Here is a 19,073-nt window from a genome sequence, read left to right as displayed (position 1 = left end):
TTCTCTAATTATGACTGTGTAATGTAAAATGATTTGCCTTACCTGAAAATATGGTCTGAAGCTTGAAAACTTTTCTCATCTTCTGAGTACACCTGCTAGTTTTGTCCTTAGTATATTTCTCAATAGTCAACGCTCTCTTTTAGACCAAGGATTGAATGACTATCATTGTCCCAAAATCTTTGCCATTTTGCTACAGAAAATCTGCTATTAAGAGAACTCTGGAGAAAAAAAAGGTAACTTGCAGTCAGATGTAAAATTTAGAGAAATGATCTACTATATGTTATATTTCAAGTAATGTATGGAAACAAGCTTATAAATTAACTTCAGGAATATTCCATAATGTATTGGTATTGATTTATTTCCACAGAATCTAATTTAGATTCAAAGATTTCACAATCTGATAATTTATAACATTTTGAATGTAACAAATGTACACTTATCCTTTCAGAAGCACAAATACAAATGGATGTTCCATACTTTTGTCTGTAAAAGTTCTATGGAAAGGCTGGAAGAGTATTTAAAAAAAAATCCCAATAAATCTGCCACTGTGTAGAAAATTATGAAAGATGGAGCAGACTGTGAGGATTTTGTGTTAAAAACAGGAAAGTTTGGTCACTAAAACCACCAATTTAATTTTGGAAACATCCACAATTGATACATTTTCACTACATGTCCTTCATTTAAAATTCAATTTTAAAAATGGGGAAGTTGAGTAAGCAGTATATCACATTATACGATGATACATTTTTGCATGTACTTGGCTTTTTAGATCAGACTCAAATGAAGAAAACACTATCATATCGGCTAAATCAGTAGAGTAGTTGCTGTGCTAATGTCACTGTGTCATCAGCCATAAAATGGAAGGACAGATTATTTTTTTATTTCCTTTTTTCTCTAAACAAGTTCAACGAAGTAAATTTTGCTCACAGCTCGCTGCGATTCAGTAGAAACTCAATTGGATATGAAAGAATTCAGCCTTTTTAACTTTGAGATACACTTCAGGCATTTTTTTTTTTATAAAGCATAGAGATTTCATTGATGTAACCAAATATAAATATGTATATATATATATACTTAAGAACATGGACCACACAAATGAACATCATTTTGCTATAAGTTTCTGTGCATCAAGTTTTCTTCTGTGTGTATAGAAAGATGCTGTAGAAAATATTTTCACGTTCATGATGACTGGTACTCTAGCATCTAGGAAGCTACTTTTAGAACAGCTTGATTTTTTGTCAAGTATTAAGAATGGTGTATATTCTCATAAATAATGCTGAGTACCTTGTTAATGCAATAAAATACTAAAGAATAATAATAGAAGAGCGACTGGAATGCCTTGTGAGGCAATTTTACAGTGAGTACAGGAAAGCTCAGTATCCTCAAAACTCATGCCCAAATCCTTCCATCCTTTCCTCCCTCTTTCTCTGAGCAATAGGTATTTTGATCATGGCAGTACTATTACAACAATTAATCAAGATGTCATGTCTTTTCTAACACATTCTTTTGAAGTTATTTGTCCTTGTACTTTTTTAACTTTTAAGTGAAATATTTCACTCGTGTTGGGGGATGGAATATTACTTCCCCCAGAGCAGTTTTTCCAGCATCTTTTTGTGTCTCTTCTTATTGCATGATATCAGCATCACATTAAAGGAGAGCTGCAATAAAACCTGTACCACAACATAGTCTATTCACTGACTTCCTGAAGTGTGTGCACTTACCTAGAGAATCAAATGTTCCCACAGAGCAGTTTTACTCCTCTACCATCAGTAGGGTAATCAGGGTCTGGTTCTGAGAAGAGAAACTGCTTCAACAGATAAAGTAACAGGAAGCTGCTCTTGGGTGCGCTAATGAAGCAACAGCTCACAAGCCTTTTGATTTTTTTCTTTTCCTTTTTTTTCTTTTTTTAGACAATGTACTCATATGGAAATATGAAAAATGATGGTAGCCAGTTTGGTAGATCTTTTTTTTTTTTTGTAAATTTAGAAAAGTTTTAATGAAAATATTGCCAGACTGCATGAGTGGAGTATATTACAAACCCCTTATTTAGGACAAAATGCATTATGCAGAGAAATCATACACAGAAATAAAACACTGTTTTTTTTTTTTTTGTTTTTGTTTTGTTTTGTTTTTTAATTTGTATGTGTTCAAAATATAGAAGATTTTTCTGACCAAAAGATTTGGCACTTGCTGTTCCCTACAGATTTATTACAGAATCAAAGAAAAATGTACATATGAGGAATTCATAAAAAATATCATAAAGATTTCAGAAGTTCCTTCAAAAAAATCTAATTATTTTCTGAACCTTTATTACTGTGTTGTTGTTTCTCTTCTGTTTGCTTACTGATGGAAGCAAGCTGGTGAACAGTGCTAGTTAACATAGGATAACAAAAATTTCATGCTCTTCAATTTGCATATTTGTTTTTTTTTAGTACAAAATTAACTGTACATTGCTTTTATGGAAGTGATTCTTTTAATAGATAATTAGGTGAAAGAAATGTTACATAGGCATAGTTTGTTCATTCCCTTTGTGCTTAGAATAATTTATCATGTACTCTGATTTTTTTTTATTATTATTATTTGTAAATTCTGTTTATAATGATTTGTGTTGGCTTCTAAGAAACTGGGTAGAATTTTTAATTGCACATCTATTCAGTAACAAAAAAACCCAATCTATTTGATTATTCAGATGGTAAGGAGAAATGAATCAGACAAATTTAAAAGCTCTAAAATTTGTACTTCTCTGAAAACAGTACCAAGTAGCTGCATATTAAATTACTGGATGCAGAGATTTGGCTAGCTCCTTTTTTTTCCCAGACAGAGCATGACTTTTTTTAGTTACATTTTTTCCTACTGATTATCAAATAATTCAATTCCATTTTATGCGATCCTGAACTGGTCTCATAGCGCCCTCCAGCTTGGTGAAATGGAGGCTCTTCAGCACCTTAGCTGGAAGAAGATGGGTTAGTTAAAATTCTAATTCAGAAATTCCGCCAAAGCTTTATTTTCACAGAGACAGAAGTCATTAGACAAAGACCTGTTTCATCACTTTTCACCTGTCTTTTCCTAACATGGCATCTACTAAGAATAATGTCTGGTGGGTAGTTGAGGGTTCCTATAGGTCACTGAAGAGAAAGCAATTTTTATTGTTATTACAAATAGAGAAATGTGGTTGATGTATTTCTGAAGGCCTTTATTGAACAGTTGATGGGGGACTGAAAAATCAAAGGAAGCAAGAGAATATATGATCATTCCATATGTTTCTGGAAGTAAATTTATATGCAAAAAAAAAAATCAAACTCTTTCTTTATTACTTTCTTTATTTGCACACTCTATGTACGCAAAGCTGCAGTCTGCTGGAACAAAGGTGAATTAGAACCATCAGCAAATTCTGCCTCTGCCATGACTCACTGTAGCCTGAGGAAGTAACTCTGTGCTTCTACATGTAATAATGACACTATATAGCTCATTTGGGTGTGAGCAGGTTCATTAGTTAATACTTGATATTGTTGTAAAGTGCAAATGTTTCATGAGTGTTTGGTATTGTTATTAAAAAAGAAATAAACAGGAAACGATCAGGAAATGTCATCACTGAGGCATGAAATTCCTCAATGACACAGACAAGATGGGCAGTCCCTCAAATAACAGCATTCTTTGTGAATGGAAACATGAAAAACCAGGGCTTTTCTACAGCATTAACACTGCCTGCATGATGTCAGCCACTGCACTTCCCAGTGCCTCATTCCTCCTGAAACATGCGGAACACGAGCTCTGCAGAACACCAACGTCAACAGTCAGAAAGCTCCACTTTAAGGATCTTTATAATCAGACTGATCACCAGTGTCCCATGGCAAGCAGCTGGAGCACATTGACCTTCAAGGCCCCTTACTACTCAAGGCGTTCTATGAAAGCACTGAGGCCAGCCAGCAGTCCTCAGAGTACAACCTCTCCCTGGGTGCCCTGCGCCCCAGAGCTGCTCCCAGCCACACCGCTGCTCCTCGTACAAAAGATCAAAGGTCTTTCTCTCACCATGCTGTACCGATCATGCCTACAGCACAAGGGGTTTGGTCACAGCTACTGGTGAGGGCCTAGAAATGGGAGATGTACGCCACTCCCCTTCCAGGAAAACTGTTGGAGGATGTGGATCCTGTAAGAAGAAGCAATTTTGCAGTTGATGAAAGTCACTTTGGCATAAGTATTGTGAACAGTGCTCATGCTGCAGAGTGCTGTTTTCACAGAGAAGCTCCGTCCACCTGTGATGCAAACACGCTGCCTCACTACGCGTCTCCTGAAACACGCGGCAGCATTCCCACACCTATCATGGTTCCTCAATGGCTTCACTCACTGTTCAGCACCTTCCTCCAGCACGGCAGTACGCCTGCCCAGGGGCCGAGGCTTCTCGTGCCCTCTCTCAAAATGGCAGTCACCAGCTTCATTCCGCTGCTGCGCAGTAAGGGCTGAGACGCCATTCCCTATAGTAAAATGGCGGCGAGGAACGCTCGTGCCCCGCCCTCCTCAGGTGATTGCCAGGTTGCGCGGTCACGCGGCGGACGGGGGCGGGGACAGATGCGGGTTGTGAAGGGGCAGGGTGGGGCTGGGAGCAGAGTGGTGCAGGACTGTCGGGATGGAGGTTGTCGGGCGTTCTTTCTGTCCTGCGGCTCTGCTCTGTGCTTGGCTCCTGCTCGGCTCCGGCTGGGGCTTGGGGCCCCCCGGCGTCGGCGCTGCCTACGTGCTGGATGATGCCGGCGGGCTGGGCAGGGAGTTCGACGGGATCGGGGCGATCAGCGGCGGTGGGGTGAGCGGGGAGGGTGTGCGCGGGGCTCCTCGGGGCTCCTCGGGACTGGGCTGACAACGTTTCCTCGGGGCTGCGGCAACTGGGGATGGGGAAACCTAGGGGATACCCGGGGGTATCGGCGGGCTGAGGGACTACCGTGGGGGATGTGGGGCTGGGGAGGCTCTGAGGGCGGCGTGGGTGAGCCGAGGCAGGGAGAGTGCAGGAGAGCTGGTGCAGGTGCTGTGCTTGCGGCTCTGCAGGATCTCCCTGTATCCCTGCCCTCTGGGCTCCCTTTGCTGGTGTCACGGGTGAGCAGGGCTCCTCCAATCTGCAAAAGCAGAACTGTGCAAGTGGAGGGTTAGGAAGAACTTTGTGTTTAGCAAGTTCTTTATGTTGTATTTAATTTTGTAGGATTATTAGTTGTGTGGAACTGCCTAGACCAAAAAATGAAGATGCACTTGGGTGTTTGACTGTTAAGGTGTTTGTAATTTTGTTTTCTGTTTTAGGCCACATCTAGACTCCTTGTGAACTACCAAGAACCGTATCGCTCCCAGATCTTAGATTATCTGTTCAAGGTAAGTGCTGTGTTACTGCTGCTCCAACATCTGATTTCATGCAGAGCTTCTTACTGTCACCTGTTAGGATGCCTGTAGTGTATTCAGGCCTTCTTAAGGTTAGGCAAGCTCTATCTTGTAAATCTGTTCAAAACTGTTTTTTCAGCTTGATACTGAGTACTGAAGATGAATAGTTATTACCTATGAGTTATAGATGGTTTTGTAGCAAAAAGAGTGGAATGGTTGAGCCCAAAGAGAGTTTAAACCTATTAGGGCAACCCTGGTTTGCCCACCAATTCATTGTGTAGTAAGCTACTCATGCAAGTATATTCCATGAAGAGCTCACTTTTTTTTTTTTTTTTTTTTATGATTAGTAACTATGAATACAACACTTACATGTATTAAACACATTTTTTTTTTTTAGTCTTACTGATTTTATTTTTATTATTATATAAGCTTTTATGCGTTCTTGTGGGATAAATATTTTAACCTTTTTTTATTCCTTTCACATAAAGAATAAACTTTCTAGCTCTTCACAAGAGGGCATGCTCAGGGACATGATCTAGCGGAGGGTTGTTAGGATAGTTTGGTTAGGTTGTGGTTGGACTCAATGATCTTTAAGGTCTTCTCCAACCTGAGCGATTCTATGATTCTAAGAGTTTTGATCCCTCTATGAAATTCTGGGAAGCTCCTTTTTCTGAGAGAATAAAACCAACAAATGTTGTCAAGTGTGCAGACTCTAAAACTGAAGGAAAGTGTTTCCTTCCTTCAGAGTATGACAGCTGCTAATGTATACCTGATAGCTGCTGGCTGTACTAAAGGGGTTTTTATCAGAACTTTACATTTTTAGTTGCTGTTCTTGACAGCGTGTTGTTTTTTTTTTTGTTGGTGGTGGGGTTGTTGGTTTTTTTTTTTTTTGGCAGCTTATTTGTTCAAATTATTAGGATTGCTCTTATTCCTGTTTTCAATGTATTTTCATCCTACATTTTGGGTTAATGAGGGCTTTGCTGTTTTATGATTGTAGGAAGTGGATTGGACAGTTCTGATTAGACTACAGATAGTTCATCAATTTTGTGAATCTGGTGGCGTCACTTCAGTAGAATATCTATTCCAGATTAGTAGAAAAAGCGTAGTTACTGCAGAAGGAATATTAATGTTACTGTTTTGTAAGCTGCTTTAAGTAGCAAGTATAACCTGTGGAGTTACTCAACTTAAGGCTATTGCACTGGACAGTAATAACTTGTTTTGCTTTTGGCACTGTAAATTACTCTGCTGAAGGAGAATGTCATGTCACTTTCAAGTACTGCAATCCAAATGGCTGGAGGAAAATAATTTACTGTGTAGCTTGAAATTGGGTAAAGGGTATAGCAAAGAATAACGTATAACTGGGGAGCAAATCCATGTTTTTTGGAAGACCTAAATTGTGTGTTGCAAGTATGAGTTTTCTGAAGGAGTCAGCAGAAATATGACGAAAGGAAGTCCAGTTGTGAGAGCATGGTATTTGAAAATTTTTTAGTGTTTTCTTTCACCAAACAAAAACTGCTATAACATATGTGGAAGGAGGCTTTGCCTCTATTTTCTTCTTGTATTTAATGTTGGTCAATTTGTGATAAAGATGGAAAAGGGTATGTGGCACAAGGAGAGATGTAAACTGAGGAATACTTGCTTCTTCTTTAAAAAAGTTAAATAATCTTGTAGGCTGAGCAAACTATTGTCCATGTAGGTGTGGGCTTCACTCATATTTTCTTTTAATAAGTTCATTACTAAATCATAAAACTTATACTAGGATAATTTCATGGAAAAGGCCAGCTGCATTTGTGCTTATTAAAATAATGATTAGTTGTAAATTCTGGCTTGAGCAACTCTAAAACCACCAATTGCAAGAACATAGTAGGAGTTGGATGAATTGTGTATTTAAATTCTGTGTCTTGTCTGCCAGTCAAATGCAAGGGAAATGAGATAGTGGACCAAGAGGCTATTTGTTTCTCAGTATGGCAACTTTTCTTCTCTGGTAACCTGCTAATTACAGAAAGAGTTATTTCTGACACATATAGAAGGTCTTTATATCAAAGAAATTTATGAAGGTAGTAGGTTTAATAGTTTGATTATTTTGAAAGAAAGCACTAAGCTTGGCTTACAATAACATTAAAAATACTTTAATGTTCCTCATAAAGATTATCTTGTCATTAGTCTGATTTCTCTTTGTTGTTTTTGTTTTTTTTTCCAGCCAAATTTTGGTGCTTCTTTACACATTCTCAAAGTAGAGATTGGTGGTGATGGACAATCAACAGGTATAGATTATGCAGGGTTTAGCTTCTTATTTGCAATGATGCTGTAAGTAATGTGTCCTGCACCTGTTTCTCTTCAGTTGAGACATGGAGATGCATGTTATGTAGTTCTACTGAAGTTACACAGAAATATCAGAAACGGTGTCTGCAGACTTGTAAAAGTAATTTATACTCGTGTCTTAGAGATGGTGTTCTCTTCCCCCTGCCCTTCAATATAGAAATCTATAATATGGTAAGTAGTTTGCATTTAGAGAAATGAGTTCTCTGCAGAGCGTTTCTCAAATACTGTTTCTGTAATACAAACCCCGTGAAACTTGTGTGGAGCTTAAAAACATGAAAATGCAAAGATCAGAAACAGTTTTCATTTTTAGTTTATTGAGATGCTACATTTCACTGGGGCTTGATCACTGTTTATCTTTTTTTTTTTTTTTTCTTTCTCCTTATGATCCTATTGCTCTAAATTTCCTGGTGGTTGTTGAGACCAAGGTAATCATAAATGCATATTTTAGCATTATCATATCTGGGAACAGGAAATGCCTGATAGCTGATCATGTTCTGTTGCAAAAAAAAAAAAAAAAAAAAAAAAAACCAAAAACACAAAAATGTCCATCCTCCAAAAAACCAAACATTTATGTTAAGTTAACATGCTAAGAATGAAGGGTGGCCAGTTTTACATGTTCCCTTCCACTACTCATTTTGCTTTGAAGTGTAGAGCAAAGAATGTGTGAACCGTACTGGAGCTATGTGCTTGACTGCGTATTGTGGCAGTGAGCAATGCAGAAAACTTTATAATGTGCAACAGCTTATGACACAGAAGATAATTGTGAAATGTTTATTTCCTCCCTAGATGGCACTGAACCCTCCCATATGCACTATGAAAATGATGAGAACTACTTCCGAGGTTATGAATGGTGGCTGATGAAAGAAGCTAAAAAGAGGAACCCCCAAATTAAACTGATTGGTAAATTATTCAAGTATTATGATTTTTATATATATGTTTTCTAACTAACATATCTTACCCTTAGTTATTTTAATAGACTTTTTTGCTGTTGCTCTAGACAAGATATAAAATCTCTAGTATTTGATATGCTTGCATTGATGCTTCTCATAAACAGATAATTTTTGTTTTTCTATAGAAGTGTAACATTCTGGGTGGTGACCAATGCTTTGCTTGCATCAGGTGATATTAGTGCTTAGATTTAATTGCAGTGATGTATATAAATGATTTATCATGAGGGCTGAATTTCTGAATAACCGGTAGAATAAAAAATTTAATTTATTCCCCCGAATTTAAAGGAAGCATGAATCTGTAAATCTTTCGTGCCCTAAGTTCAGTCATATATCCTTATCATTAGTGCATCACCTTCCTTCCCTGTGAGAGTGTTTCCTGTCTTCTGCTCTGCTGTGTGTGTGTATATATGTGTGTATGTATATTTGAGTTGTAAGATAACTTTGTTTTCCTGTTTTGATTGTGGGTTGTGTATCACAGAATGACTTGGGCTGGAAGGGACCTCGGGGTCTTATCCCCCTGTAACAGGTGGGGTTGCTAACCACTAGATCAAGTATTAGATCAGGTTGCTCAAGGCTCCATCCAACCTGGCCTTGAACACCTCCAGGGACAAGACATTCATAACCTGTATGGGCAACCTGCTCTAGCACCTCACCACTCTCTCAGTGTATGTAACAATACAAATACAGAATCCTGGATTTTGATTACATTCTTCACAGGATGAAAGAGAGGATGACTTTTTTTTCTACTCTGTCTCTAAAAAGTGTTTCAAAAGTGAATCTGGTTATAAATAATTTGATTTTTATAATGAGATGCCAGGTGGCATGTATGTACTTCCTGAAAGTATATAATTTCTTACTAATTGTGATAGAGCTCAATTCTGAGGCAAAAGCACAAATAGCAGCACTGTTTTGAGCAAATGTTTTAATGAAACATTAACACTGAACTAGTCCTGAGCTAAATGCTGGGCTCTTCCATGTGCCAGGCCTTCAATATTCCCTGACAAATTTAAAGATTAGCTGTTAGACCTGACATCTTACAATATTTGCCTTCCTCTCTTACCTTTTTGAGTGAATGAAATTGATCTTGGTGTTGAATACAAGTGCCCTATGCTATTGGTAGTGCTTTCATGAAGTGTACTGTTTCCATTTTGTATGTGGTAGTGGCAGTGGTTGCAGAGTTATTATAGTAATAATCAGGTACCTCTGTAATAGCAAGCCAGACTTCTGCGGTCTCCAGGGCAGAGAAACCTCATAATTAAAAATAAATGCACTGCATCACTTGATTGTGTAGTTAAGTCTCAATCTATTTTTTTCTGAGTAGCAAATTTCCATGGACAGCACAGCATTGACAAGGCAAAAAGTGTGGTTTGCAACTTATTCTTTTTTTAGTAGTTTGATTATCCTCAGTGCTCTTACAGTCAAGTGCCAATCAGATTTTTATTTCCTGATGTTTATTAGGAATAGGTGATGCATGAGAAATTCCTTCCAAAGGAAAACTTGTAACAAATGCGCAAGTGTGAAAGTTGTAAAAATACTTAAAAGTAACTGTTGCAATATTTTGACAGCTTCATTTCCAGGAGCTTGAAAGGTTGTCACTGATGTTTATTCTTTCACTCTGACAATTTTGGTTACATAATTTATCCCCTATATTCATTTTCTGCTTTGTGAGTATAGTCCACTCTCTGTATTATCAGACTTCCTTTCTCTGTAGTCTAACGTACTATTCCAGTTTCAACAGCAGAAGTCCTTTGATTTTTGTGATTTGTTATTGCTTAAAATTTCAGTCAGCAGTATTTAAAAGCGCTTTTCAAATGGAAATACAAATGTATATTTTCTTTATCCTAAAAGGCTGGTGAAACAAAGGTTACTCTAAGTACCTGTGAAATTTCATAAAGATGGCAATTTTGCTATTTTACTCCACCTGCCTATGAGTCTCCTTACCTCTCGTCCAGGAAGCAGGTTTTTCCTACCCATCCACAAGATGTGACTTGCTGCAGGTTTTATTGGTCAGATTCTTTTAGACAAGCGCTATGCAAACAGCAAGCTTACCATCTGTGACTAATTGTGATTGTTAATACCTTCTTCCCTCAAATCAAGCCCACAACAAAGGGAGGAGAGTATGCCTTTTAATTAATGAGATCTGGTGTCTTATACTGAATTAGCTGAAAATCTGTGAGAATCTATTTAGGTGAATAACTTGTTCTTATTTACCACAAGAGCCAATAAACTCAGAAATGCTTTTTCATAGTCCTAATCTCTCTTCCTTTGCAATGAGTAAATCATTGTTTGCTCTGGAAGGCATACTCAGGAGACTTTTGCATTTCAATATTGATCCTTTGTCTATAATGCTGTAAAATGTTTTTGCAAAAGTCTTTCTCATTTTAAACCTGTTAGTATTTACACAGTAGAAAGATTATATGTAGTTAGTAGCTCTCTAATAATGATGGGTTTCTGACTTAAAAATAAAATAAAAGCCACAAATGTTTGATTCCAGTTTATATTACAGCATATTCTATGGTAAAATAAGTGTGTTTCATTGTCTTTGCTGGAACTATGTGAATCAGAAGGGCTATCTGCTCCTTCAATTTAGGAAAGATAAAGTGCAGCATGCTTTTAAACTGTACTAAATAATGCAGACCACCCACTTTAGTAATTATTTATTTGCTTTTCTTCTCTTCTTTCCAGGATTGCCCTGGACATTTCCATCATGGATAGGGAAGGGTGAAAACTGGCCCTATGATTATCCACATGTCACTGTTTACTATATTATTTCTTGGATATTAGGAGCTAAACAGTATCATGATCTGGATATTGATTATATTGGGGTCAGTAAAATATTTTATCTGTCTTCATTTTTAAGATTTTTTTTTTTCTTGTTTCTTCAAGTACTGGGAAGGGAGAGATGAAAAACTGTAATTGTGGTTATAACTTTCTGTTGCAATGAGACTGTTACCTAGCATAACTCCTGCCTTTCCTCAGTACTGGCCGTTAATGTGGAAACAATGTAAAGTGGCTAGACTCCTGACTTCCCAATTCTAGAAAAAAGTTACCAGAAAATTTAAAGATTTTGAAACTTGAGTGTGTAATTTCCTGCCTCACTTGTTCTCCTTGGGCTTTAGAAGTAACCAGCTGATGAAAAATGTTAGTTAAGGCTTAGAGTTTGCAAAACTCAGCTAATGTGAGTTCTTGGTATAAAATATGGTTATTATTTTGCTGAAGGGCAGTCCTCTACAACTTCTTCCATTTTTACCTATATTATTAAGTAGTTAGGGTGCATATGTTACAGTGTAACTGCCATATTGTGTTATAAGGCATTATATGGAAGTAGTGAGGGAGTATCTGAGAAGAATGTTATTTAGAGATGAGAGAGAAAAACACTTTTCATATTTGTTATTTGATTGTGATTCAACCTTTTTTCTTTCCTTCTGCTTAAGAAAATTGATAATTTATCTAGAATAAGTCTTGCACTTACTGAAATACTCATTTTGGGCTTCCAAGTGTTTTGATGCAGAATAGTTTAACTGCAGTAAAGCTGACAGTCAACTCAGTGGTCCTGGGTTGAGCTTCTGAAGTTATGGTTCCTGTCCCACTAAGAAAGTCTGACTTTTTTTAATGTAATGTGAGAAGGTATGTATGATGTATAGCTCTTCTGGCATATCTCTGTGTTGCTGACTATATTAGAAAGTGTCAGTCTTGCACTCTGGGTAACAACTTGTAGGGAGGCAGTGGGGAGGAAGGTATGTGCACAACTTTTTAGTTCTTGCCTTGCTCTGCCTTCAGAGTGGAAGGTAAGTTCTACTTAAAGTATTTAAATAATGTCTGGTATCTGTACTGTTACTTGATGTTCTCTATGACCATGTCTTGAAGTTACAGTGTTTTTCTCCATGATTTCTACCAAACTGTAGACCCATTGTTAGTGATATGTAATGTGGAACAAGGCTAACCATTGTAGAGCTCCCACAGCATTAGTGTTCTTTTTGGCAAGATTACAGACAATAGGCATAAGAATTAGATAGATAAGCATATGGCTTGAATTTTTATGTGAAAATCTCTTGTGGAGGGCTGATAAAACTAATCAGAGCAATTTCCCTTAGCAAACTAAAACCATGGAGTTTAGAAACGATTGTGAAAGACTTATATAAGTGTATATGGGATTGCATTATGTATCAATGCATTCTGACTTCTCTAAATGGCCTTTTGCTTTTTGCTTTATAGATATGGAATGAAAGGGCATATAACAGCAAATATATCAAGGTATGTATACTTCTCAAAAGTGAAATTTAGTTCTGAAGTTTCTTTGTTATCATTTACACGTGATTTACTTGTCTGACTTCCCCTAGAATAGAGGCCTTAATCCCATGACTGCTGACTGAACTCTTTCTTGTGGTGGTTGCAGGCATAAAATACTGATAGGGTCAGATCTTTAGAATTTTTTTATTTGAAAAATTTATTTTGAACTTTGTAGATCAGTGTGTGCTAAACATTCAGGACACTTGAATGGAAGCCCCAGTTGAATCATACAAATTCATCTTCTTACCAGGTGAAATATAGCTTCTTTTGTTAAGTCTAAGATCTACAATTACTTTAAATTGTGATGTTCCAGTGGATATAATACACTTTAATTATTGATGTACAAGTCCAGGTTCTTATGACACTTTCTGGTTTGCCTTTTCCATAAAGTAAAAGCTCTATATTTTAACTGTGTGAAAGTTAATACCTTGTTCTAAATGAGTTGGAGAGTGACAGTATTTCACATCAGGTAGCACTAAGCTATCACTGCTTCCTTCCTTGCATGTCCTTCTTTGAAAGCTCACTTCTGTTTGAGTTGTGTTATACTTAAGATTCCACTTCAGCATAAGTTCTGCTATATTCATTTCCTTGTTGCTGCTTTGCAGCTAAGAAGCAATTACATTGCCTGTTCTTAAAACGAAGAGTTAAGGTGAATATGAAGGAAACTGCTGTGTGTTTTTGTTGTTTTTTTTTAATGTAGAACTCAGTAGAAATTGGATCCCTTCTGCTTAAAATTAGTCAGTTAGTGGCTATTAGATCTTTTAATTTGTGTATACTGCATAAGGTCAGTTGTTATTTATCTTGGCAACTTCTGTACTTATTTCATTCAGTGGTTAGTTTTAGCACAATACAGAAAGTTGTGTGCAACACTTAAACATGACATTTCATTAGCAGGGAAAAAAAGTTAGGCATGAGTTAAATGTCTTTCATGAGGCTGACATATACAGAATTCTGCCTGCTTTTGGAAAGTGAGAGTGCTCTCCTATGAAACACTTCATTTCCTTCCTAGTATGCAAGTTTCTTTACAGCTCATATGAACTGCTTTGGGTGAGGGATATCAGGAAGCAGAAAACTGTTGGCATTGTACCTGATAACAGAGAAACACCTTATCCAGTTTTGTGTTTCTTCTTAACAGATATGTTAATCAACTGTGTATTTTAAACTGATTTATGTGGTCACTCTACTGCAGGAGTTTAGTTTACATGGCTTATCACAACTTAGACCAAATTTCACATTATCTGTGCTTCATTACACAGCTAATTTCATTAAAGTGCTTTTTCTATATTATCACTTCTGTTGGCTACTACAAAAGTAGTTCACTAGTCAGATATGGGCTAATGGAGAAATCTGAAGATATTAGTAGTTTCCTAAAAGATAATTCTAATTGTAGGGAATAAGGCAATGTAAGATGTAACACGTAAGATGCAATGTAACATGTTTTCTGTACTGCAATTTAGATTTATTCATAGACTAGATGATATGTTCTTTTGTAAAAGGAATCATCAAAGAGAAGGCAGATCTTACCATAAGTAAAATACTCATATTTCACTAAATCATTGATTAGTTTTATTTACATCACATAAGAAATTAATTCTCTTTTGCTCAGTTCTCTGCAGTGCTACTTGGAAGCTTTCTAACCTATTTACCTTGGCTTCCTGATGTGCAGAGAATGAATGCGAAGAACAAACTATTAAGTGAAGGTGTGGCATTCTGTTTGTTAGCTTTTTAAATACCACTGAATTGGAACAGCTTTTGGCTTCTGGAGCTAAATTTTTTAAGTTTGATCTTGAAATCACCAAAATATTTACTGAAATATGTCAGCCTTCCTCTACTTTATGGCTTTATTTAACATCTGTTTTAGCATTCATTCTCTTGCCTGTTGCAGTGTCGTGTGGCATCTCTTCTTTATTTAACACAATTTCATTTGCAGTCAGTCATTTTAGAACAGATGTGTTCACCAAAGCGTGCATCTGTACAGCAAACTTTGTTATGACATACATATGTTTGAGTGTTTTACTTTAAGAATTTATTTTATTCATCCACTAAAATTCCAGTTAGATTTCTTACAAAGTAGAAGAAAAATGAAACAAGCAATGATTTAGTTGCTTTTAAATTCCTATTGAATAAGATACTATTCTTCTGATTCTTTAAATATCATCAGTGTACTCCTTAAATTTTAGGATTAGTGTATCTTTGTATAAATACACCCACTGGAGTGGCTGGAACAACACCATTTGACGTATGTTATTGTGGAGTGTGTGTTTTGGGTATCTATGATGTGTCCTCAGTACCTGTCTTTTCACATGGATGTTCTGCAGTATTTCTAGTTGTTCTACTGAACTACCTCCATGATTGGGCAGTTCTCCGTATGTCTAATGTAAGTTTTGCTGGATGTTCATTGGGTTTTCTTTTCTCCTAATTCTAGCTACTCCAGAGATCTAATCATGTCCTTCTTCTTTCAAAGACTACTTAGATCATGTTTTGTCTTATCTGTTATCTCTTCTGAAGAACAGTTAAAAAGAATCAGAATGATTCTAGAATATGCTGTTCAGAAACAACTAACAATTGATCTTTTCCCTTGCAGTAAGCTGACACTTTTTCTCCTCTAGTGAACCTCCATGATCCTCAGAATCATTTCAGCAGACTTTCTGCATACTTTATATAGCGTACAACACAGACATACCTATCAGTGCAGTTAATAGTATTAAATCAAAATCGCTTATGAACAAGTAAATTATTTATTTCATGGTACTATTACAATTAGTCAAATTCTTCCTTGCTATGGATCTTGCATGAACTTAAGGAATGTACTTTTTCAGTAAGTGTCTAATTAAAATAACAATTTATGTGGCAGTCCTTTCTGAATCCTAGTTCAGAGATTTTTGTGGTCCTGTCTTTTGCTGCTCCTCACCCCAAGTGGATTCATCACTGTTAATTTACTAGTAGTTTTTCTACTTGTAGTACTTATAGCCTTAATTTTAGACATCAGCTAGGAAACACTGTCGAAAACATCTTTAGAAGTCTCATTTCCTTTAGATTTTATTGCTAGTGAACTGCAGAACACCTTTATTTTCAGAAATGTGGTTTTGTCTACCTGTGCATCTTCTCCAATCTTTTTCTACCAATGAAGCCAAGCACATGCATAGACTTCCAAGGTGTTGTTATAATTGAACTGGCAACACTTCTGTTCCAGTCAGGTGCTTAGTATCTTACAACTGTTTGGGGCCAGAAATGGAAAGTCTGCAGCCAAGTGTAAGGGAAGGTATCTGACAAATCTTGGGGTTAGAACTTGGGATTTAACATTTTGCAGTGTTTTAGGCTGACAAAATAACATAGAGTTGTCTTCATAGTTCTGAAATGTTTAGTCTGTTTGCCTCTTCTGCTTGGTGAAGAATTTTGACTTAATGCACTGAAGGTTAACTGTAACAGAATCTTAAACTATAATAGAGTCACTAAGGTTGTAAGAGACCTCTAAGATCAACCAGTCCAACAGTCCATGGTAACTCCACCACCTCCCTGTGCAGCCTGTTCCATCACTTGACCACTCTTTCAGAGAAATTTTTCCTAACGTCCAACCTGGATTTCCCGTGGCACAACTTGAGGCCGTTCCCTCTAGTCCTATTGCTAGTTATGTGGGAGAAGAGGCTGATCACAACCTCCCTTCAGGTGGTTGTAGAGAGCAATAAGGTCACCCTTGAGCCTCCTCTCCTCTGGACTAAACAATCCCAGCTCTCTAGGCTTCTCATAAGGCTTGTGCTCCAGACTCTTCACCAGCTTCACTGCCCTTCTTTGAATCTGCTCCAGGGCTTTGATGTCTTTGTTGTTGTGAGGGGCCCAAAACTGAACACAGAACTCAAGGTGTGGCCTCACCAGGGCTGAGTACAGAGGGGTGATCGCTTCCCTGCTCCTGCTGGCAATTCTATTTCTGATACAAGATCTAGCCTTGCTGTGGGTTTTGCCATTATGAATAAGAACTGTACCAAAGTCATAGTTTTTAAAATACAATATGTAGTGTCATATTGTTTGATTAGTGGAAAAGACGCTTTTCAAAAAACAGCTTTTGACAGAGATATTTAAACTTTTTGTGCTAAAAGTTTTAAGTTACAGGAACTTCACTATAATGTTTCTACCATCGTGATTTTTTTTTTGTAAACTTTGTGCTTCAAAGGCTTAAAGCAATTGAACGAAACTCCATTACCCCTTCTCTTTCTGAAATGTTAATAACTTTAGTATCCATTAATTCTAAGTTAAGGTTGTCACCAACTCATTGCCTTAGGTCCTTATCATGACTACATACCAAGACAGAAAAGCTCTGTGTTCTTCTTCGTGTTTCTAGAAGTATGTTATAAGAAATTATTTGAGGATGCATGCCTGCTGGTGTCCAAATGACTTGAAAAGTCTTCCTTCTATGCTTGTTTAGAGTGCCTATTGTATCATCTCTCTGTATCTAAGTTTTGAAGAAGGATTTTTAGACTGTGGACTGATGTATTTTCCCAGATGCTCTTGCAGGTGGAAGCTGCTGAACCTTATTTTAATTTTTCTTAAATTAATGTTTAGACTAAGACTCGTTTATAATACCAGTCATTTTTGATGTGGCCTTCTGAATATTGGAGAGAACACTTCAGTGTTAAAAACACTTATCAGTAACTTTATCTGATTTGTCATTATAGCTCATCTTTGAGAAGAGAAGATTTCACTTACCTGTCTAGCTCTGAAGAAATGCTTCTGCTGTCTGCTCCTAAAATTGTTTTCAGACTTAAATTTTCATGTTGCATGGTTAATGAAAGGCTGTACTTTAAGTGTTGTTATCTGTTACTAAGGTACTTCGGCAGTCTTTAGACAAACTGGGTCTAAGCAACATTGGCATCATCGCTGCGGATGGAGATTGGAACGTCTCAAAGGAGATGGTAGTTGATCCATATCTTAATGATGCTGTTCAGGTAGTTGGGTAAGTGTGGGAGAAGGGAGGAGTGTTACACATTATGTATCACTTCATTTCTGTAAATAAGTCTTCACCTCCATTTTTGAATAGTCATGTAGTCATAATTCCTAATCACTTGGTTTTTAAATCATCATTTACAGTGGTAAATGACTACTATTTCCTGTTTTCCTCTCAGCTTTCAATTTTGTGCATGTGTAAGGTGATCTTATAACTCTTCCATCACTTCTCTCAAGTATTGAGCTAGGAGCTAGGTTTTAAGCTTCTTACCTTAGAAGTCTCCTGTCATTCACTAGTGCTAGCTAATCTGCACGTGCACCTTCAAAGTCAGGAAAGCTTTAGGATGGAATTCTTGATCTGGAATTGGTTCTAATTTCAGATGATCTTGAACTTTACTTGACACTTTTATACCCTTGCAACACTACTATACATCCATTGCTTGTGACCTTTCTGGCTGTATCTGGAAGCTAGAAGATTAGTTATTGCTTTGATCTGGTAACATCCATAGTTAGTTTTAAAACTGATACACACTATCTCGATTTCAGCTATTTTCAGATAGGAGTGCCTATTGTTGCAGTTATGGCAGCAGGCTATTTGATTATTTGTCTGCACGTTTGCTCCCTAATACACTTTGTTTCTACCTTGCTTTTTGCTAACTGGTTTCTCTTGCTTTTGCGTTCTTGTTCATCTCTGATTCTGTAAACAGTTAATGTATTTATTTAAAGCTATAGCTTGTTCACAATGGAAATTAACTCTGCAACACAATTGAGCCATTCATATGTGTATTTGTTACCTATGCTTTTAGCCTTATGATCAAGAACATGCTTATGGTCCCTGGTGTGCTGTTTGTCCTCATTTATATGTAGGGGTGTGTGATAGTCTTGTAATTTTTTTTTCTAAGCTGATCTATAATACAGCGTTATAGCAAGACAGTTGAGCAGGAATTCTGTAAAGAAACTACTTTCTTGTGCATTGAGCTTATAAACATTGATCACCTGGAATTAGCTTCCAGAGAAATATTAATTGTAATACTGGTGTTGCATAAGTAATTTTTGCATGGTTCTTTTTCTTTTTAACTTAACCTAGAGCAGGCAATACTTGCACCCCAGCAAGTTTACAGTGAATTGGGAAATGTTTTAGTTATGATTTTGATGCTAACAGAATTTGCAAAATCAGTGTGCTGAATTTGTGTAGTTCTTATTTCATTATTTCTTTAA

At 36.9% G+C, this 19,073-nt stretch overlaps 1 protein-coding gene across 1 annotated transcript in view; it reads left to right on the top strand.

Annotated features, from left to right (window-relative positions):
* Positions 1-4,624: 4,624 nt before the first annotated feature.
* The window catches only part of GALC (galactosylceramidase), a gene marked incomplete at both ends in the record, with an annotated part of 36,571 nt that continues 22,122 nt past the window's right edge, over positions 4,625-19,073 (top strand). Inside the window, 6 exons of the mRNA XM_079537897.1 lie at positions 4,625-4,795; positions 5,281-5,349; positions 7,556-7,619; positions 8,464-8,577; positions 11,313-11,452; positions 12,843-12,881. Coding sequence (XP_079394023.1) covers positions 4,625-4,795; positions 5,281-5,349; positions 7,556-7,619; positions 8,464-8,577; positions 11,313-11,452; positions 12,843-12,881 — 597 coding nt within the window. The remainder of the gene's footprint in view (positions 4,796-5,280; positions 5,350-7,555; positions 7,620-8,463; positions 8,578-11,312; positions 11,453-12,842; positions 12,882-19,073) is intronic.

Source organism: Tetrao urogallus (assembly GCF_951394365.1).
Source record: "Tetrao urogallus genome assembly, chromosome: 6".
Classification (NCBI taxonomy): Eukaryota; Metazoa; Chordata; class Aves; order Galliformes; family Phasianidae; genus Tetrao; species Tetrao urogallus.
The sequence above is the reverse complement of the archived record's forward strand: the minus strand, read 5'-3'. Positions and strand labels throughout refer to the sequence as shown.